This window comes from Canis aureus, chromosome 8 (assembly GCF_053574225.1).
Source record: "Canis aureus isolate CA01 chromosome 8, VMU_Caureus_v.1.0, whole genome shotgun sequence".
Classification (NCBI taxonomy): Eukaryota; Metazoa; Chordata; class Mammalia; order Carnivora; family Canidae; genus Canis; species Canis aureus.
In genome coordinates this window covers 9,188,914-9,212,320 of record NC_135618.1, presented here as the reverse complement: position 1 = coordinate 9,212,320, position 23,407 = coordinate 9,188,914, and the positions used below count along the sequence as shown (strand labels likewise).

The following is a 23,407-nucleotide window of genomic DNA, read 5'->3' as shown; positions in this document are numbered from 1 at the left end:
CCAAAGTAGTACAGTAGTGAAGGATTAGAAACTGTGACATCCTTTACCTAACACTGTCCTTTTTAACACACAAAGAAAGGGGGGAACTTAGCCTCAATTTTACACTCTCAAATGATGTTGATCCACCTGGACAACCCCTCATTGTTCCTCTCTCTTGATCTCTCCGTTATTCCTCTTTCTTTCAAGGTCTCCATCTCCTTCATGAGGGTATTCCAGGCTACCCCTTCAGAGTAAAGAAGTTCCACTTTGAATTTAATTTCACATCTAGCAAAACTTTCCTCTGCTCAGATTTTTGCGGAGTCCCCCTGGAGATTGATGAGCTATGGCCTGATAGGTGATGACGTCCAGGAACAAGTCTTTAATCACCTTCAGTCTTCTAACCAACGAGAGTCAAGGCTTGTTTTTGTCGTCAATTATGTGGAGAAAACACATCTTACTCTTTGGACCTGTTCCTCCCTACATCCACTTCCCAATCATCCTGGCTGGAACTCTGCTTCTGTTTCCAATATCCACTTCTGGCTCTCCCCTTCAATATCTGACCATTCTATTCCTTTCTTTTAAAGACCCTCCCCATCACTTCTGCTAAATCATGAATCCTGAGCATTCATTGGAGCACAGCCTTACCTCTAGCTTTGCTTTAGGAAATAGTTCTTTCTCCATAACTCTCCCCAAGGAATTTTTGCCCTCATAATACACAGGACTTCCCAAAGAAGACAATAATTCTGACTAAAAGTACATTAGATAGCTTTAATATCAATAACTATTGAACCAAAGTCTATTCATTTGAAAAATACAAAGAGATTTGGACAAGAGAGTTAGGGTTTTGCGGGGGGGGGGGGGAATCTAAAACCTATCTTCTGAAATTGTTTTTTTTTTTTTTTCTTTACTAAACAGTCGTAACTTCTACAGCTGCCCAGAGGAACTTACAATCACTTAGGGGCACTTGTATAGGGCGACCTTCTCATTGACTTACACTAGTAACCTCATTTGATCACTGGACTCATGATGAGGATGGTTTAGAATTCAATTCATGCAAGTCAGGTATAGGTTCATTAAAGGAAGAAACTCTTGTTGTTGTTGTTTTTTTTTTTACAGAAATAACATGTAATACATGTAAGTTCTTAAGAAATATTTGCTCTTTTTAATTAGCTTAAGTTCATATCTTCATCTGGAAATAAGTGAAACATTCTCATTCCTCTATGTACATTTTTCTCTCCTTCATTTCTTTCTCTTACAGTCTTCATTTCTGTAAGGAGAAAAATTTTAAGTACCTGTTATCACCCAGGGGAGGTTGGGAGGAATGCATAATGGCAAGCATGCTTACATGCTATCAGGCACTGTGCTAAATTCTATGAATACAAAGCTATGTAAAAGCCAAACCCTACTTCTTAAAGAACTCACCATCCATTTAGGGAAGTAACTATCCATTTTTAAATTGTTACTCCATGTGTTCATACTCACACACGTTTTAAATAAAGTGCTATAGGCAAATAAGTAAGGGGCTAGTCCATTTTGCTGGGGAGGTTGAGAAGAGTGTCTCAGAAATTAAAATCCTAAACGGTGGTTTTGCAGTAGGGCATGTCTTGACCCACTTCTGCTCAGGGTTGGCCTTTGAACTTGAGATATGACTGATCCCAGAAGACACCATCAGTTAGAAGCTGTCAGGGACTCTAGACAAAACATGAATGAAAGCAGAAGTCATAAGGAAGCTGTCAGCAGAGATGGACTCTAACTGGGGCATGCCAATCCATATTTAGCCAAGTATCAGAACCAAGGCAACTGGTGTCACATGCAGAGCTGAAACATTCCTACAATTTTATCTGAAAACAAAATAGAATAGAAACAAAGCAGATATCCTAACATGGCTATTAGGTCTAGAGCAAGCAAATCAGCACCAGCTATCCAGTGAGGTAGAACTCTGAGATTTTCAAAAAGCACCATGCTTTATGAGAAGAGCAGAAAGGGGCCAGATTACCTATTTCCTCAAGAGGCATATCCTCTAAGAAGTCATCTACTATCCGTAACATCTGCCTTAGCACAAAGAGGATCTGAGTGTCCTTTAAAGGGTCCAGCTCCCATTCTGATGTATAATTTTCAACCATGAAGGTATTATAAATAGGAACACTTAGCATTTTGCTGACATCCATTATCTGTGGAAAAATTGATAAGCATAACTCATCTGAAAATTGACTGAATTCAAATGTAATTCAAGAAAGAAACTGAAAAGGCAATAGCTTGATAAATTCTCTTCTGAATATAATCACAATGCAAGTAATTATTGTTTTAAGCTGGGGCTTAAACTTGAATTAACCAGGCAACTGAATCATTTCTTCATTTACCTGTAAGTATGTAGTATAAACACACACACAGACACACACACATTCACACGTACACTATTAACACCATTATAAGAATGCCTGGTTAAAAATATATTCTTTACCTGGCTTTGAGAAGTCATAGCTTTAGCCATGTTTAAAAAGTTGTCTTGAGGAAGGGTACTGCAATTATCCATGTTAGTAAGCAAGAGTACACATGCTGTACCTACAGCAAAGAAATAAATCAATTATTTTCTATCATAAACAGCAATGTGTCAACAAGGTAATTAAGCACATGTGAAAGCAGCTTTCTATCAGATGAGGATCTAACAAATGAGATATCCCCAATAAATGAAAATATGAACCTGAAGTTCTTCTAATAGAAGAAATGATCTTTTTCTTTCAACACAAGAGATCATTCCTAATGCAACTAAATGCACATTACATTGCAATCATCTACTATTCCAAATAGTGTGTTATAAAGTGATCTGAGGGAGAGGGGGTGAAAGTGGTTGCTGCACACTGAAGACTGAGAAAGAACCCCAGAAAGTGAGGAGGGTTATGTGTGAATATTTGTAAAAGCAAGACACATATTTCACAGTTCTACTAAAGACCTCTTGCCCTCTCCCAATTGGCTTCTAACTGAATCAAAGTTCTGCTTCACTAACAAATGCTTCCCCAGGAAAATATATAAAACCAAGATTCATTTTCATTTTCTTTGATAAATACCCAAAAGTAGAATTTCTGGATTGCTTGGTAGTTCTATTTTTAATTTTAATTTTTTGAGGAACCTCTAGACTATTTTCCCAGTTTCAACAGTTTATATGCCCACTAATGGTGTACAAGTATTCCCTTTTTTTTCACATCCTCACCAATACTTGTTATTCCGTCTTTTTGTTAACAGTCATTCTAGCAGGTATGATATGATACCTCATTATGGTTTTATTTAGCATTTCCTTGATGATTAATGATGCTGAGCATCTTTCCAGGTACCTTATGGCCTCCTGTGTATCTTCTTAGGGAAGCTATTCACTTGTCTTCTGCTCATTTTTAATCAGATTGTTTTTTATGTCTTGTTTTGGTTTTTATTGGTATGAATTCTTATATATTTGATCTTTTTAAAGATTTATTTATTTTAGAGAGAGAGAGTGAGAGCAGAGAGAGGGAGAGAGAGAGAGAGAGAGAGAGAATCCTCAAGCAGACTCCCCACTGAGTGAACGCAGTGTCCAACTTGAAGCTCGATCCCAGGACCCTAAGATCATGACCCAAGTCAAAATCAAGAGTCAGACACTTAACCAACTAAGTCACCCAGGTGTCCCTTTATTTATTTTTGATATCAATCTCTTATCAGTTACATGATTTGCAAATATTTTCTTTCATTCAGTAGGCTGCCTTTTTTATTTTACTGATAGTTTCCTTTGCTGTGCAGAAGCTTTTTAGGCTGCTGCAGTTCCATTTGCTTATTTTTGCTTTTGTTGCTTTTACTTTTGATGCCAGATTCAGTAAATCATCTCCAAGACCTATGGTGAGGAGCTTACCACCTATGTTTTCTTTTAGGAGTTTTATGATTCCAGGTCTAACTTCAAGACTAAAATCCATTTGGAGTTGATTTTTGTGTATGGTGTAAGATAGTGGTTGAGTTTTGTTCTTTTACATGTGGCTGTCCAGTTTTCCCAACATCATTTATTGAAGAGACTGTCTTTTGCCACCGTATATTATTGGCCCCTTTGTCATAAATCAATTGACCAAAATGTGTGGATTTATTTCTGGGCTCTCTATTCTGTTCTATTGATTTTATGTATTCATTTTTATGTTAATAGCACACAATGCTTCCAGCCTTGTTCTTCTTTCTCAAATTGTTTTGGCTCTTTGGGGTCTTTGGTGGTTCCATACAAATTTTAGTATAGTTCATTCTATTTCTATAAAAAACACCATTGGAATTTTGATAAGGATAGCATTGAATTTGTACGTTGCTTTGGAGGGTATGTGCACCTTAATATGAATTCTTCTAATCTCTAAGTACAGAATATCTTTCTATTTATTTGTGTCTTCTTCGATTTCTTACACTAACATCTTGTAGTTTTCAGTATGCAGGTCTCTCATTTCCTTGGTTAAATTTATTCCTAGATATCTTATTCTTTTTGATATAATTAAATAAATTATTAATGTAAACTCATAATTAGTATACAGAAATGCAACAGATTTTTGCATATAAATTTTGTATGCTACTTTACTGAATTTATTAGTTTTTTTGAATTTATTAGTTTTAATAGTTCTTTCGTGAAGTCTTTAGGATTTTATAATATAATAACTTGTCATCTGCAATTAAAGACAGTTTTATTTCTTTTCCAATTTGGACATCTTTCAGCTTTTCTTCAGTAAGTATGACTTTAGCTGTGGGTTTGTTATATATGGCCTTTATTATGTTGGGATAGCATTCCCTCTATATATGCTTTGTTGAGAATTTTTATCATAGGTGGATGTTGAGTTTTGTCAAATTATTTTTCTGCATCTATTGAAATGATTATATGATAATAATATGATTATTTTATCCATCATTTTGTTAACTTGGTATGTCACACTGACCGCATGGAACCAATATACGTTTCCCTATTCTTCTTTCTAAATACAATTAGAAGCACTAGACATTATTTATAATCAAACACAAATATTGAAAGGTGAAGAGAAGAATTAACACTGGGAAAGGACCTCAGGATCCAAGGAACAATATGGTGGTGAGTTCTCTAGATTTTCTTTTTTACTTCATAAATCCTATATTGGCTGCTGGAGAAGAGCACACTATGGAAAAAGCCAATTGGAGCTGGTGAAAGGAAAAGGAATGAAAGGAACAAAATGGGAAGGAAAGGGAAAGGGAAGAGGGGGAGAAAGGGAGGAGAAGGCAGGAAGACTGCTGTCTCTAACCAAGCATGAGAAAAGAAGCAACCTAGCAAGACAGAAAACTTTCACACAACAGAGATACACTATCCCAGCCAAACACCAAGAAAGAGCTGCAGTCCCATCCACAGAAGTGTCTCTTCCCTTCTCCATCCTCCACACTATGCCAGGATAGTATCACAGAAGAAGAATAAGTAAGGAGCCAGGACTTTTATACCTGTAATTTTCTAGGTCCCTCTTGATGGTATCAATGGAAGCTACTTGGGGTTCCTGGACTTCTACCCCAATCATTAGGGTAGGGTGCTCCCACCCTCTTTACCAGTGTCAGAGGAGGCCAACCAAAACAGCAAAACTTTAATCACCATTCATCCAGTCTTAAGAAGGCTCCTAGCCTCCTTTGGTATCAGTGAAGGTCATATGGGGAGGAAGAACAAAGTTTGCTTCCCCCTGAAGGTGTCAACCAAGGCCTAATGGGGAACCTACACTTGCAGATCCACAAGCACAGTGTCACAAGAGGTCTGCTAAACGCAAGATTTAAATAAGATCCAGGGGCACCTAGGTGGCTCAGTTGGTTGGGCATTTGACTCTTGATTTTTGGCTTGGGTCATAGTGTCAAGGTCATAGGAGGGAGCCCCAAGTTGGGCTCTGCACTCAGTGTGGAATGTGCTTGTCCCTCTCCCTCCCCTCACTTATGCTCTCTGTCTTTCTCAAATAAGTAAAATCTTAAAAAAGAAAAAGAAAATAAATAAGATTCAGAGTCTCAAACATACCCCAAACATTAAAGGTATAAACAAAAATGACTTGTCATACCAAAACCAAGAAAATCTAATCAAATTTATAGAACATACACATAATTTTCAAGCATCCGTGGAACATTTACCAAAATATACTATAGACTAAGACATAATTTAATTTCAAGAGCTATTTAAAGAATTTAAATCAGAGAGTGTCCTTTGACCATAATGGATCAAACTGTAAGTCAGTAACCAAGTGGTAACAAGAAAAACCCCAAGCACTTAAAAACTATACAAAACATTCTAAATAACTCATGAGTCATAAAGGAAGTTTCAAGGGAAAGAAAAAATACATTAAACTGGAAGATAATAAAGATACAGCATATCAAAATCTGTGTAGATCACTGAAGAACTGTTTACAGGAAAATGTGTAGGACTCAATGCTTATAATAGAAGAGGAAAAAAGTCCAAAATCAACAATCTAAGTCCCTCCCCTCAAAAACCTAGTAAAAAGAAAGCAAATTATATCCAAATCAGGAAGATGAAAGAAATCCAAAAGAGCAGAAATCAATGAACAAATTGAAAACAGAAAAACAATTTAAAAATCTATGAAACAAAAACATGGTTCCTTGAAAAGATCAATACAATTGACAAACTTTTAGAAATAGTGTCAGAACAAAAGATAAGACACAAATCACTAACATTAGGAAGGACACAGGATATTCCTACACACCCCACAGACATAAAAGGAATAATAAGGAAATGCTATGAACAACTCTACACACATAAATCTGACAACTTGGATGGAATAGACTGAACTAAAAACTACAAACTATCCCAATTTGCCTAATATGAAATAGATTATTTTAATAGCTTGCTAACTATTTTAAAATTAATTTTTTATATCAAAAACGCTAAAAAAGAAATCTCCATACTCAGATGATTTCATTGAAAAACTCTACCAAACATTTTAATAGAAATTAGCACCAATTCTTCACATTCTCTTCAAGAAAATGGAAGAGGAGGGGCACCTGGGTGGTTCAGTGGCTGAGCATCTGCCTTTGGCTCAGGTCATGATCCCAGGGTTCCTGAGATCAAGTACTGTATCAAGCTCCCCGCAGGGAGCCTGCTTCTCCCTCTGCCTGTGTCTCTGCCTCTCTCTCTGTGTCTCTCATGAATGAATGAATGAATGAATGAATGAATGAATAAACAGAAAGTGGAAGAAGAATACTTTCCAACTCATTTTTTGAATTTAGTGTACTCTAACACCAAAACCTGACAAAAACACCAACCAGGGGCGGGAGAACTACAGATCAACATCTTTCATAAATATAGATATAAATATTTTAACAAAATATTATCAATAGATTCAGCACTATGTGAAAAGAATTATATATCATGATTACACGGCTTTTATTCTAAGGAGACAAGGCTGGCTCGAAAGATTCAAGAACCAATATAATCCACCATATTAAGAAGATAAAGAAAAACTCTGCATGATTATATCAATATGTGGGGAAAATCTATTTGATAACATTCAACAGCCATTCATGGTAAGGAAACAAAAACTCTCAGAGAACTAAGAATAAAGAACTTCCTCAAACTGACAAAGAACAACTGTAAAAAAACCTTTTGCTGTATTTATAATGGTGAAACACAGAATATTTTCCTCCTAAGATCAGAAACACCACAGAGTTATCTGCTTTTACCACTTTTACTCAACATAGTACTGGAACTTCTAGGCAGAACAACATGACAAGGGAAGAAAATAAAAGGCATACAGATTAAAGAGAAAGACAAAATTACCCCTATTGAAAATGTCATGAAAATCGAAAAAAATAAAAATCCTTTCCTAGAACTAATAAGTGAGCTCAGCAAGGCCACAAGAAACAAGATCTGCATGCAAAATTCTATTGTAATGTGAGGTACCAGCAATAAGCATCTGGAAACCAATACAAATATGATACCATTTTAAAAAATTAAACACTTAGGTATAAATCTAATAAACGTGGACGGAACTTGAATCTTAAAAAATGTGGAGCACTTTTGAAAGAAATCAAAGATCTGAATAAATGAATAGACCAAGTATGTTCACGGATTGGAAGACTCCACAGAATAAGATGTCAATTCTCCCCAAATTGATATATGTGTTTAATATAATTACTATCAGTATCCAATCAAGTTTTTTTTGTAGAAATAGACAAAGTAATTCTAAAATTCCCATGGAGGAGGAATTGAAGATGGCAGTATAGGAAAACTGTGAACTCATCTCCACCTGGAGACACAATAAATTTATAGCTACATATGAAATAATTTTTTCTGAAAAGGACCCGACAACCAGATGAATAATATCTCCACAACAAAAAAACAAAAGTAGTACATCTAGAAGGGTATGAGAGGCAGAGACACTGCCTTACCCAGGATCCCACTCCAGATGCAGTGACCCTACAATCAGGTGGGATTCAAAAAAAAATATGAACTCTTTCTCAAGGAATAAAGGGAATGTGCCCCACATCAGGCACCACAACCCTGGGGGTTGGCCCCAGAAAGACAAGCCCCCACAATATCTAGCCTTGAAAATCAATGGGGATTAAGACCAGGAGAATCATAGAACTATAAAGAACAGAGATCCCAATCCTAAAGGGTTTCCACACGAACCCAATCACCCTGAGATCTAGTAAGAAAGCAACAGACTGGAAAGCACCTAGATTGTAAGTCAAGGAGACCCACTCACTACTTTTAAATGTACACATGTAATAAAACAATACAGAGCCACACACACACATTATAACAGTGTCGATTTCCTGGTTTTGATCAGGTCACATAATGTGGGGAAGTGACTATCCTACCAAGCCACTGGAACATCACATGTGACAAAAAAAAATACATGATTGATCTGTGTCTGCTATTGCCACCAACCAACCCAGGACTCAGGAAGTAGGGTATAGAGTGCATAGGCCCTCTCTGAACTCTCTTTCCAACTTCCTGTGAATCTGTGATTATTTCAAAATTAAAGGTTTTTCATAAGGATAATGAGACTCACCACATTTCAAGACTTCTTTTTGAATTTGTTTTAACTTTGCCACCATCTTAGAGGAGAGATCTTGGATAGAGTTGATATCTAAGACATAAGCCACACAGTGAATCCTGTCCTTCAGCGATGGAGAGGAGATGAAGGTAGGATGATTGGGTGTAATTGGTCTATTGGGGTTCAACTGATATGGAAACATAAGATAACATTTAGAGATTATTAACTGAGTTCTTTATGACACATTCATGCTTCAAATGCAACTACCACTAACCTCCAACTTTTCTTCCTCTAGCCACTCTTCCCTCAAGTTAATAAGTAGTACCCCTTCCATACTTCCTCTCCACTATGAGTGTAATGTTATTATATCTTTCTTATGGAAAAAAAAAACACTTCATTGCATTGGTGAAAATGAGAATTATACATACTTTATATTATCCATACTGGAAATATTTCAGGAAAGTACAAACTATTTAAAAAGCTAGTTTCACATTCCAGTCTCCAGAAAAACAAAACAAAACAAAACAAAACAAAACAAAACAAAACTACCATTGATATTGGTTACACATCATTTAGGACTTCTCTCTAAATATTTTGTGTACTTAAATGGACTAATGGATAGAGAAAAAAGGAGAGTGAAAGATAGATGGAAAATACATTTTAAAATAAAATACTATAATTTCTTTAATTTTACAGAAGAAAAAGAAATTAAGATAAAACAGAAGAAATACCAAATTTCAAGTTATTATCTCCTTACCACCGAACAATCATCTTTCTAGGATTAAGAAAATAGATTTTAAAGTATCATAAAGGGCTACATTCATTATTTTTTTACCCATATGTTTCAATGTTGGATTGAACTGACTGCCTCTCTGTTGTGAAAAATGAAGGTTCTCATAGGTTCACAATTTCTCCCATCTCTCTGCTCTGTTCCATCTCCCTGTAACTTATGTCTCCTTGGATTGTGAGGATAAAAATTATGTTCTTAGTCAGTTATGTGTTTCCAGTAACTAGCATAGTGTCTGGCACAAATTAGGTTTTTAATCGTGGTTTTTAAATATATAAGTACATAATTAAGGTTTCCAATCAAGCACAAATGAAAGGCAACAGAATTCACTGTTCAGAAATTGAGGCTGATTGTATTATATCCAATGCCTAAAAGAAAGGTGACAATAATGGTTGACCTTTTGAGAATTTAAAGTACATCATCTCATTTATCTTCTCGGGCACCCTATGAAGTGGGCATTATTATTATTACCTACATTTTACATATGAAAAATTAAAACTTACAGAGACAAGTGTATAACTTGCTTATGGGTACACATCGAACTCGTGGCAGAGTCAACCTTTGAATGTAGGTGTTTAAGTAGCATTTAAGTGTGATTCCTAAGTACTGACGGTATAACAATACAACACTTCAACAAAAAGTGTTTAATTGTTCCACTATTTTGTCTGATTGATCAAAAAAGTGCATGAGATTAAACTATTATTTTCCTATCTTTTACAATTTTACAATATTGTAAAGAGTGATATAAACACGACTTCTTCTTGTCCTTTTTCTAGAATCTGTATGAGTAAAATGCTGCCTTTTGGCTGTATTTCTTTTCTTTCTTTTTTTTTCCTCTGAGGTCCCATTTTTTTAAGTAATCGTCATATTCATTGTGGAACTCAAACTTATGACCCTGAGTTCAAGAGTCACAAGTTCTATCAACTGAGCCAGCCAAGCATCCCAGGCTTTATTTCTTATTGCTATAGAAAATAAGTTACTCTACTTTACCTATATGAACACTTAATCACCCAACGTAGAATAGTATTTGTTGATGTTGAAAACATCTTAAAGACAGTTGAAACTGCCTTATGGGATAAAAATTTAACAAAAAGCATTGATGAAACTGATTTAAAACTTTTGAGAGATTGGAGAATTCTTACCTGGTATCTGTCTGGCACGCAGCCTTTTAAGATGTAGGGTATGTCTTCCATGCACAATCCTACTCCTTCTTTCTCATGTATCCCCATGGAGTCACACAAGCTAAATTGCAGACATGTGCCATATTTCCCATATTTAATAGGATATATCCTATACTATAAAACAAAGTATATCAAAGGTAAAAACTCATTCTTCAACTAGCATTCAAGACATGACAATAGGAAAAACAGAGAGTGGTTAATATTTTAACACTGTGGTCCTCAAACATCTTGGGGAAAAATTATTGAGAATCTCAAAGATATTTTATTTATGTAGGTTATATCTATTGATATTTAACATACTAAAAATTTTAAACTGAACAAAATTTCAAATGAATTCTTAAATCATTTAAGAATACAATTATAAATCTGTTGCATATTAACCTAAAATATATTTTTATGAAAAAAAATAAATTATCCAAAAAGCATTAAAAAGAGCAGGACCAATTTACTTTTTGCAATTCTCTTTATTATCTGGATTAATATAAGATGGCTAGAGTCTCATATCTGCCTCTGAATTCAATCTGTTGTGATATATCATTTCGTTTGAAGTGTATGAAGAAAATCTATCTCGCATACATGTATGTAGTAGGAAAAGGAAAGAGTGTTTAATTTAACAGCTTTCAGAGAATTGTGGCTATTCCTCATTAATAATCCATCAAAGCTCAATAAGTGATAATTTCTCCAAAGGTTAGCTACAATGTGGAATCTGTGACATTTTCATACTCAGCTACATTAAATTCATTGATCTATCTTATGCTTTGAATGTATTTTTTACCCATGCATGACTTACTAACCCAATGCATTTGGTCATTTGAAAATATTGGTTCCTTGGCTTATCTAGATCTTCTAAATATTGGCACATTTCACCACACAATATTAAAACATCATATTTGTTACTAACACCATTAATCTCATCAGGTATGTCTTTCAGTTATGAAGTTATGGAGCTCAAAGTGATGGATACAGGTTTCCCAAAGTTCTAATTTTTCTTAAAAGTTCAAATGTTATCACTGGCAACAAACATTGCTGGTTGGTTGCTTTTCTTGTAATGATATGCTCACTTTGTGCATTGTCTATGAATGTCTACCAAATACCTAAGTATGAATAAGCAAGTCTGTCAATTGTCTTCTCAATTAAAAATGACATTACATGAGAAAAGTTCAGCTCACACTCAATTGCACCAGCATCTTAGCTTAACAACCACCATATCTTGATATACTTAAAAACCCTTTGAATGTACTTCCAATTTTATCACACAAAATATTAAAATAATGTGTTCTCAAAAGTTGAGGTCTTTTTTTAAAAGATTTTATTTATTTATTCATGAGAGGCACAGAGAGAGAGGCAGAGACATAGGAAGAGGGAGAAGCAGGCTCCCCGCAGGGGGTCTGATGTGGGCCTTGATCCCAGGACCCCAGGATCATGACCTGAGCCGAAAGCAGACATTCAACCACTGAGCGACACAGGAATCCCTCAAAAGTTGAGTTTAAATAAAATCAATAGTTGTTACTTAGTCATCAATTACATTCTTAAGTGAAATTAGCATTTTGTTTGTTTTACTGCAAGTGATAAGAGCATACACAGTGATTACTAATAGTGCTTGGTGCCATTGCTTGATTCATGCTAAAGTGCCAGCCAACAAGTAAAACTACTTTTGTATGATCAGTTCAAATGTCAGCATATGAGAATAAGCAAAACCATCTAAGTATTATTACACAAATAATTTTAAACTCACGGATCCCCTAAAATGTTTTCAGGAATCCTTAGGGGTCTGCAAACCTCACTTTGAGAAGCTCCACTTTAACAAGTCTTCTTTCCTAAAGAAACACACTCCATCTGATACCAAGAGTATTTTTCAGAACTCTGAAAATTTTTTATTGATCAAACACACTTCCGCACAGGCACAAGTATGGAAGACATAGGAAGAATCACACAGAAACGTACTTCTCAGAGATAACAGACAACACCTGAATCACAATTCTCCTGTTCCAGACCTGGCAGTTGAGAACCCCTCTAAAATGCTACTGTAATCTGGAATGGGGTCAAAAGCTCCATTGGGCGATAAGCCCAATGCCTAGGAGCAATCCCATTAGATATTCTGATCTAAGTGAAAGGGAACTACTACTGGTGCCTCCACCTGAAGGGACTTACACAAAGCAGTCGAGTTACATACTTAAAGTGCGTTGTAAAATTTCAAGATCAGTGGGCGCATTCATAGTCTTCATTAATCTGTTTTCTTCATAAATTTAATTCTTCAAAGAGAAAGGTCTCTTGAAAAATAAAATATTCTGTTTCCCTGACATTCTGTCTCGTGTTCCTTCAGTTTATATAGAAGTATTTGCCTTTCATTTGGACTTTCGGATCTACATCTTCCCTGAAAGCCATGCCTTTGGAGCTTTCAACACGAAAAAGAGGGAGATCAATCCTGTTCTGATGAGTACCTTTATTACAGCATCCATCACATTGAATAGTACTTATTTGCTTATTATCTACACTGAAATCCCTGAATAAAAAGACGAGCTTCTATTCGTATTTAGGTCTTTGTTGCCAATACAATATTTAACAAATAGAAATATGTCAATCAACGCTTAGGGTATTGAATTACTGTTGTGATACCTTGCTTTGGCTTCTGAGACTAGGCTAATATACCAAAATAAAGCCAGTCAAATAAGTAGAATCTAGTCAACATCAAGAAATAAGATGAGGTTCTTGAAGGTCCTAGAAAATGCTTTCATTTATTAAATGTGACACAAAACTAAAATGGGCCATGACTGTCTTACGCTAAATTTTGCACTGACAGTGCACAGCGTATTTCCAATCAGTAAGGCACTATTTGCTTGTAGCAGTCACAGAAAAACAGAGTTGGATTATGAAATGTTCTATTCATTCGTCTTAATATTTTTACTTGAGTATGTAACATTGAAAAGCACAAAATGGAAGAAAGTTTTTCCACCGTACTTTGTAGATCTTTAGATGAACAGATGAATAAAAATGATATTAGTACTTAACATTTGTTAACAAGTAAGATGGTATTTGTAGGACCACTGATAGATTTACCCTTTGACGGTTGACCCACCAAAGTGAAATGCTATCTTGCTTTTCACGATCATTTCTTATAAGATGTCTTGTCAAATGGAAAAGTGTTGTAATACATCATTTTCATTATTTTTATCATAGGAAGAAAGAATTTCAATCCAGATACAACCATGTGGGGCATGAGTAAAACTGACTTCTGATATCATGGACAAAGATTTCTATAAAGTTTATTAAATTTTAGTGGGTTTTTTTTTGCAAATACCAAAAATCATTCTCCCTGTAACTGCTTCTTGCATGCATAAAAATGGAAAGCCTCTCAGTGAAACACAACTCAAGGAGGGAATTCTGAGTTACCTTTTGACTCTTGTTTTACATTTGATTTAGCATTTAATTGCTTGTGGATTGGGAGGAGGTTAATGATCTCAGAGAAAACAGCTAAGAAACAAACACACCGAATAGTTGTAATCGATAAAACAAAAGCCTCAGGAAATCCTTAAATAACTCACCTGCTCAGTAATGCTGGTGATATCAGCACCCACTGGGGCATGGCGAGTCCTCTGGCCTCGGAAAATAGACTTCACTGAATTGATAAAACTAGACTTTCCAGACCCAGTTGGACCCAGCAAGAGAATACGAATTTCTGAAATAATGTGTACACAGGGCTTGTAGGCTCTGAGTTCGGCTACAAGTGGATTTCTGTACCTGTCAAATAATACGCAGTACTTAAAGACAACAGCCAAATTTCCATAGGAGCGGTACAATTCTCCTGCTGCTTCTTTTCTTCCCTTTAAAAGTATGTTTTAAGTACTTATTTATCTTGGCATTAACACCTATCATATGATTTGAAAGGGTCTAAGGTTACGCATTTTGTACTTGAAGAAAATGTGTTTATCGATATCCAAATAAAGTTGAACATTAACCAGCAACCAAATCACTGTTAAACTATGAGCCCTAGACCACCCAAGTCTAACAAATTCAGCTACTGAAGATGAGCATTATATCAGCAATAATATCATATTAAGGAAAAATAATATACATGCAATGCAGATATTTATCTATAAATTGGGGTGAGGGGGCTTTTTTTAAAAAAACTTACTGAAACTCCCCCAAAAAACTTTATTCCCAGGGAAAGGTGTCAGAGGAATTATCTGAAATAGACACCTAGACTTTTCTGTCTGGAAAACCTAGAATCTAGCAAGTCCAAGGTGAAACATAAAGTCAAACTGTCACCAGGTAGATTTTTAAAGGATCACAGTTGGTAGTGATTTTGCTTCTGTTGTCGCTGTAAATTGCCTCGAATGTTTTATGTAAGTAACATAATAACTCACTGGTATCACTCCAAGTTATGTGATCTTTATTTTACGATGTCATTTCCAATGCCATTTATAGAAGTGTTCTAAATAAAATGAGTAATAGATAATCCAAGAACCTAACTTACTTCATGGCTCTTGTTATCTTGCTTATGTAGTTTGTATCATCCTTAATCCCTGTAGGCAATAAACATAGCATAATAAGTTTTTTTTAAGTTACCTGGCTAAACCTCCCCAAGTCTACCTTCTAAATGGGAGCAGCGAGTCTTCCTATATAATTCAGGGCTGAGCCGTCCAGTTAGGAGTCAGAGCTGGCAACATCATGGGAAAAGAAAGGAAAATTATCCTCCCCACACATTAACTGGCTCTGGAAACTCTCACATAACTATGCCTAGAGATCCTAGAGCTGACCCAGAAGGGGTCATGTGCCAAAATAAACCCTGCTCTCATTAACTCTCCATCTCCAGGTCTCCACTTATACCTCTCACCTTTCTTTGCTCAAAGCTGCCTATACTTTCTGGGTAGTATACTCTTCTGCTCCCTGGGTTTCATTTTGAAGTTTATGGAAGAGAAATTCGATGGCGTGAAATCTGACTGCTCCTCTCATTTTTCCTTGTTCTTGCAGCTTGATTATGACCCGCAAACACAAAGATGAGAACCAGAATGCTGGATTATCTAATTTAACATACCTTCAACTCGAAAAACTTCACATTCCAAAAACTTGGTGTTGTGGCAGAAGTTTTGTCCTGAATCATTGTCTTTTGAAGTGTATGTAGAAAGTATGGCTTTGCCTAGATCTACAGAGAACTCCTTTTTGCCAAAGAAATAAAATTCCAGTTGTTTAGAAACAATTTTCATTTCTGTTTCTAAAATTCCAGTTATTTCACTTTCTCTATCCTTTCGAAATGAAAACTTGAGGGAAGGATTTGGCCTTGTTAACTTATCAGACTTTTCAGGATAATGCTCAAGCATAAAGACCACCCATAAAACTTCAGAAAAGTAAATTATTGTAACAGTAGGTCCCTGATGAATGCACCTCTCAAGCATATAAAAAATGTCACTTTGGTGAACACTAGACTTATAAAGAAGTCTCAAGGACACGTTCCCAAGAAGCTTTTGCAGTCTTTTCTCCTCATTCCATGTCAATCTGGTTGTGACTGCCATTGTTCTGTATCTGATAGGAAAACAACAACAGGTTAAGAGGCTAGTTAGTATATCATAGTGGTTTAAAGCACAGATTTCTGCTTCTAGCTCCAGAGCATTTTTTTCCTCTGCCCCAGTGAAAACATTATTTGGATTACAAGGCAAAAAAAACATATAGATATGGAACAATAGCGGTACATATGAAAAAAATAGATAATTTAGAAATAAAAAGACAAAATAAATGCAAGCCTAGATAAAGAATAAAGTAAGATTAATAAATTAGAACACTGATCAGCAAATGTTTTTCTTAATAACAAACAGTAAATATTTTAGGCTTTGCGGGCCATATGGCCTCTGCCACAATGACTCAACTTTGCCAATGTGACACAAAAACAGAGACAATATGTAAAGCCCCTTTTACCAAAACAGGTGGGTGTCACACAGGCCATAGTTGACCAACCCATTGATTAGAAGGTAGGAAAAAAGAACTTATATAGAAAACAGTTCCCAAAGAAAGAAATTGACCTATGAAAGGATTTAAAAGACATTGAGGTCCTACAGCAGCATAAACCATGAGCCATCATGCCAATTCTTTCAATTCTTTCTTATTCTTTCAATAAGAATCTTTCAATTCTTTCAATATTCTTTCAATAAGAGAACACAGGATAAATTGTAAATACATATATTTGAAAACAGTGGAGGGCTAAGATTTGGAAAATAAGTGAACACGGAGACATAAGCTTGGCATTTGGGAGCACATTTCCCTAAGGAGCATCTGTTAGCTTTAGAAGAGATGCCAAAGATGCTGAGATGTTAGGCAAAAGTTTTACTAGACTCCCAGACTTAGAGGACTATAGTGCAACAAAGAGGATGTCTTGGCAATCCTCCTCTCAGGTCATGGGCAAGGATTATTTTTTAAAATTTTTGTTTATTTATTTATATGAGAGACAGTGAGTGAGCAAGAGAGAGAGAAAACAGAAGCAGAGGGAGGGGGAGAGGAAGAGGGAGAGGCAATCTCCTGCTGAGCAAGGAGCCCTATTTGGTGATGTGGGGTTTAATCACAGGGGCTCCATCCCAGGACTCCAGGATCATGAATGGAGCCGAATGCAGACATTTAACTGACTAAGCCACCGTGGGCAAGGATTCTGAAGACCTACAGGGTAGAAGGAAGAGTGGACTGGAAACGGACAGGCTTGACTCCATCTCCTAAGTACTTCCCATCTATGATTGGGTTAGGATAAATGAAGATTGCTTATGTCTCCAAGCTGCGTGGCAAATACAAAACAAATCTTGTCTAGATGAAGAGAACATCTTTCTAGCTTCAAATGATCTCCACGTTTTTTTTTTATATTCAGTGATTCACGTTCATCATAAACACAAGAGGAAATGAAACAACAGGATAGGAAACCAAGAGAAAAAGTAGAACACATGAATAAACCCATACTGTTTATTCATTTGCTTTGTTTTTTTTAGATTCCACATGCAAGAGAAATCCGATGGCATTTTTCTTTGGCTTATTTCATTTACCATAATCTCCTCTAGATCCACCCGTGTTGTCCCAAATGGCAAGATCTCGTCCTTTTTTATAGCTGAGTAATATCATAATGGGTGTGTGTGTGCACGTACGTATGTCACATCTAATGGAAAAACCGTCTCTAATGGAAAAGCAGTCAAAGTATACGAAGAAGACATTCACAGATGAGGTAACTCAAATGAACTATAAACATAGAAAAAAATGTTCAGCCATTCTAGAAACAAAGAACTGTAAATTAAACAATAATGAGATGTCATATCGCATTCAAACAAAAGTCCGGCAATAGCAAGTTGACCTGGATATGGAGATTCAATAATATTCACATTATTTGGCAGACATGCATCATTCTGGGGAACAACTACATTCATAGCAGCATTGTTTAGGATGACATTAGGAGATTGGATGTACACATTTTGGCATATTCACACAATGAAATATTAAAGAGCACTGAAGTGACTGAACTAGACCTATTTGTATCAACATTGATAAAGCTCAAAAAATTAATCTTCAGTGGAATAAAGCAAGTTGAGAATGACACACTTAGTATGGACACACTTAGATATCATTTAAATGAACTGTTAACAAAGGACTAGAGATCATGTTTAGATACATATGTGTATACCAAAAGCATAAAAAACAGGCAAGACAACAATTTATACCAAAGTCTGGATAATATTTCCCTCAAGGAAGGAAGGGAAGAGAAAAGAATGTAGGAGAGATTCACAGAGAACTTCGACATTATCTGTAATGCTTTTGTTTTTCAGGAGTGAAAAACTGTCCTAATTGGATAAAGCAAGTCATTTAAAAATATCTGATAGAACTGTGTAAGATTACACTGGAGTTTACCTACTCTCTGCAGTGCCCTGTGTTGGAAACTTTCATTAAAAAAGAACAAAACAAAATTAAGGAGGAGGGCAGCCCAGGTAGCTCAGCGGTTTAGTGCCGCCTTCAGCCCAGGGTGTGACCCTGGAGACCCTGGATCCAGTCCCATGTCAGGCTCCCTGCATGGGGCCTGCTTCTCCCTCTGCCTGTGTTTCTGCCTGTCTCTCTCTCTCTCTCTCTCTCTCTCTCTGTCTCATGAATAAATAAATAAAATCTTTTTTTAAAAAAATTAAGGAGGAAATTGCATTAGCAGCAATTTGAAATTCTTTTTCAAAGAAAGGAAAACAGATAATTTTCCATACACAGCTAGGAAACATCGGATGGCAAAAAGTCACTTACCTGCTTTTAAGAGTTGGATGGAGCTTCAATGTCTGGTTAGCAGCTCTGTTTGATGCCTCCAGCAGCCACAGTGTGGAGAACGAAGGTTCTACTGAGAGCTCTGTGGTTGAAAGAAAAGAAAGTGAAACTCAAAGTAGCAGGCAGCAGGCAGCTGTCATTAAGTTTCGTTTTCCTTGCTAGAGAAAAGAGACAGAGAAAACAAAAGGGAGAAAAAAGATTTCTGCCGAACACATGAGAAAGATCTTTGGTCCCCTCTGTAGCCTACAGTACGTAGGTCTGCATGAAATGGCCATTAATAAAAAACTGCACTAAATCTAATAGCTAACATTTCTGTACATTTAACTATGTGCTTGGCACTGGGCCACTGCATGCATTTTCCTAGTTTCTTCTCAAAACAATCTCACAGAGTAATCACTATTAGTATCTTCATTTCTCAAAGTATGAAGATGAAACTTAGGGACATTTGATGACTTTGCCCAAATTAATCCAGTGAGCAGAGTGGTGGCACTGGCTGGTGTTTAAAACCAAGTCTTTCTTTCTTTCTTTTTTTAATATTTTATTTATTTATTCATGAGAGACACACAGAGAGAGGCAGAGACACAGGCAGAGGGAGAAGCAGGCTCCATGCAGGGAGCCCGACATGGGACTGGATCCCGGGACACACACACACACACACACACGCACCCTAGGTCTATTTCTACTCCTTTCTTGGCTTTTAAGTCTCTCTCTTTGGTGATAAGGATGTCTTTTTACTTATTAGTACAGGCAGGATATTTTTCATCGAAGAGATTTATTTCCTGCTTTCTGGGGGTCAGAGAAGGTTCTAAGTATCCTTGCACTGACTGTTTCCCAAGTAGCTTCAATTCAAAATAATCAATATGTCATGCATGTGGTACATTTGGGGGCAGCCTGCCCTGGGTACCCGCTGAGTACAAGGAAGAAGTGAAATAAGAGAGAGCACAGTTGTCATCAAGAACCTCCAAGGATTTTAGCCTGCCTGGAACAGATTGACAGCATCAAACTGGAAAGCAATGAGGCTAGGGAAGTGATTAGGATTTTAAAAGTCTTTAAGTTGGATTTTATCATGAAGACAATATTAAGACTCTAAAACCTGAAGAATGGCATGATCAAAACTGAAAGTCTTTGAAAGAAGAGCAATTAGTTTTTTCTTGCTTTGTAACAAATGTCATAAACCTAGAGGCTTTATTTATTTATTTATTTATTTATTTTGGTATTTTATTTGTTTATTTGACGGGGAGAGAGAGAGAGAGGAGAGAGAGAGAGAACAAGCAGGGAGAAGGGCAGAGGCAGAGGGAGAAGAGACTTCCTGCTAAACAGGAATCCTGCCTGACGGGATGAGCACTGGGTGTTATTCTGTATGTTGGCAAATTGAACACCAATAAAAAATAAATTTATTATTTAAAAAAAGTCATTATCGATGTTATGTGTAATGTTATTGGTAATGCAATTATTTTACACATAATATTATGGAATCCTCTTGCATATAACAATGTTATTGTGGATATAATGTAGCATACCTCTAAGTCTTAGGAGCAGCATATTAAATATTTTATGGCTGGAATGTCAGAAAAAAAAAAAAAAAGGAATCCTGCCTCAGGGCTGGATCCATCCCAGGACCCCGGGATCATGACCTGAGCCAAAGGCAGATGTTTAAACCAACTGAGCCACCCAAGCGCCCCAACCTAGTGACTTTAAAACATTTCACATTTATTATGGCTCAGTTTCCATGGATGGGGAAACCCAGCATGGCTCAAATAAAATTTTTGCTCAAGGTGTCTCACTCAAGGTATTAGCCAATGGTGGTCCCATCTTTCTCGGGGAAAGAATCTGATTCAAAGCTCATTTAGGTTATTGGCAGAATTTAGTTCTTTGCTGACTGCCAGCCTGAGGCTATTCTCAGTTCCTAGAGGTTGCTCAGTTGCTTGACAATGGCCTTTGCACTCCTCTTACACAACAGGGCAGCAACAGAATCCTCTGAGGTCAGCAGCAGAATCTTCCCTGTGTCAAATCTTCATGCCTTGAGTCTCTGCCTTCAGAAAGGGTCCCTTTCTTTTAAGGGCTCACCTACTTTTTTCAAGGCCACGGAAGATAATCTCTTTCTTAAAGACAATAAATGAATCATGGAAGTGATATCGCATCATTTTCAGATCTCCACCATACTCAAGGGGAGGAAGTTGTACAAAGAGGTAGGCCACTGGGGAGCCATCATGGATTTCTGACAATAACAAAGGACAAGACTAGAATCAAAGAGACTAATTTTTAGCCTTTTGCATTTACTCATTCTTTCAACCATTCATCCATCCATCCATCCATTCTTTCTTCTTTAATAAAACATATATTGAGCACTAATATACTACACTCTGTGCTAAACTCTGGAGACATAAACAGACATAGATTCTATCCTCCTAAAACCAACCTGGAACAAGATCAAATGAGGCAATGTATGACCCTAAGAATAAGATTAGGATTAGATGCATTAAAGAATTTAAGGCAAACACAAAATAATCTTCTGGTTCTTTAAAAATATTATTATTTATTAGACCATGGGCAATAGAATATGAAAAAGCTACTTACACAGAAAAACCACAGGATGAATTAATGTCATCTATTCTAGATTAGGAGGTAATATGGCCACTTTTTTTTTTTTTTGAGCTATTAGAGTACTTACAAGATCTGCTTTGTATACTTTTAATCAGTTAAAAATATGTTTTAAAAACACATATGTAAAAATACATTGATATTTTCATAAATTTTTGAGAGCACTATTTATTTATAAGGAAATTAATCTTCTTAAAAAATATATAGAGGCTGTTTAAAGAGAAGAAAAATGGAAGATGGAGAAAAATGAAGAGAAGATATTCCCATCTTCCAAGTCCTATGGCGGTAATAAGGAGTGGCTGAAATCATTCCCAGGCCTCCCTGTAGTAGGGTCTAAATCCTACACTCTGCACCTCAAAGACTGAAATGGCCAAAGTTTTTTGTCACTTGAGATATTCCTGTATTCCTGTATTCCTGGATAAGGGACCCACTTCTAAAAGCAGTGAGCATCACCCCTATCATGTGGCTGTTCAGGAAGACCAGGGAGCCAGAGCTATCTCATCTGACGGCCATTAAGGTGTGGCTTCGCCTTCCGTCTCCTTCATCACTCTTCCTGTTCTTCTGCAGCCTCTTCCTGGTACAAACTCGGGGTTATTTGTCCCCCAGGACTATCTTGCCTTGAAGAATTCATTTTCTCTCCAATTACTTGGCTTCCCATCTCATAGCTCCTTCTTTTGTTATTTCTGCCTTCTCAACATTTTTCCTTCCTTGGCCTTCTCTTTCCTCCTTTGTAGTTTCCTCCACCTCTGCTTTCCATACCCTAGCTGCTTAATATACATTACAAACAAATTAGGGTGTCTCAGTGGTTGAGCATCTGCCTTCTGCTCAGGGCGCGATCCTGGAGTCCTGGGATCGAGTTCAGCATCGGGCTCCCTGCAGGGAGCCTACTTCTCCCTCTGCCTGTGTCTTTGCCTCTTTCTCTGTCTCTCATGAATAAATAAAATCTTTAAAAAAATGAAATGAATTAAATGAAATAGATGTGTGACAACTTAGAAACCCCAAAGATTAAAGAAGAGCCTGGTAATAACCTTTTTGACACAATCTGCTTTTCTTAAGGGAGTTAGACCTTATTTAAGGAAAATGGTCTCTTTGAGAAAATAAAAAGAATAAAAATAAATGTTTTTCTTATGATTAAATCATGTCCTTTATTTGTGATTAAGCGTTTACCATTTATTGATTTAATATTATTCTGTATTATAGATAAAAAGTGAACTGATTTGAACGCAGACTTAGTCTCAGGAAGAACAATTTATAATGCATATGTAATTTCAAATTGGGGGCTGTGAAAAACTAAGGTATGATAAATGTCAAATTTAAAAATTCTGCTACAAAGACATTTATCATTTTTACTATTAAATGAAAAAGCATGTTTCATAAGAACATGTTCACAATAACCATGGACATAAAGTAGAGATAGTTTTTTTTAAGATTTATTCATTTATTTTAAGGAAAGAGAGCATGAGTAGGGGGAGGGCCAGAGGGAGAGAAAGAATCTTCAAGCAGACTCCCCACTGAGCATGGAGCTTGATGTAAGACTCAATCCCAGAACCCTGAGATCAGGACCTGAGCTGAAATCAAGAATTAGATGGTTAATAGATTGAGCC

General features: G+C 36.4%; 1 protein-coding gene across 3 annotated transcripts; it reads right to left on the bottom strand.

Annotated features, from left to right (window-relative positions):
- Nucleotides 1-733: 733 nt before the first annotated feature.
- Nucleotides 734-19,341, bottom strand: IFI44L (interferon induced protein 44 like). 3 transcript variants are annotated; one of them, XR_013384165.1, is made up of 10 exons: nt 19,185-19,341; nt 15,976-16,460; nt 15,415-15,463; nt 14,483-14,678; nt 10,902-11,054; nt 8,988-9,159; nt 2,441-2,541; nt 1,976-2,150; nt 1,462-1,670; nt 734-1,246 (listed from the first exon to the last, which is right to left on the bottom strand). XR_013384165.1 is itself a non-coding variant. In XM_077905153.1 (9 exons), exons 2-9 carry the CDS (start codon nt 16,448-16,450, stop codon nt 1,648-1,650), a joined length of 1,344 nt encoding a protein of 447 aa, XP_077761279.1. In that variant the 5' UTR covers nt 16,451-16,460; nt 19,185-19,341; the 3' UTR covers nt 734-1,647. The 3 variants fall into 3 exon arrangements, 2 of the variants coding, with proteins under 2 accessions (XP_077761279.1, XP_077761277.1); XM_077905153.1 differs by having other exon boundaries at nt 734-1,670; XM_077905151.1 differs by lacking the exon at nt 1,462-1,670.
- Nucleotides 19,342-23,407: the final 4,066 nt, after the last annotated feature.

Excerpts from the sequence above, each read along its gene's own strand:
- IFI44L (XM_077905151.1), bottom strand. The coding sequence starts at position 16,450 with ATGGCAGTCACAACCAGATTGACATGGAATGAGGAGAAAAGACTGCAA. Across the intron at positions 15,464-15,975 it reads TGAAGTTTTTCGAGTTGAAG|GGATTAAGGATGATACAAAC; the intron begins GTATGTTAAATT and ends TATTGCCTACAG. Across the intron at positions 9,160-10,901 it reads GCGTGCCAGACAGATACCAG|TTGAACCCCAATAGACCAAT; the intron begins GTAAGAATTCTC and ends TTTCCATATCAG.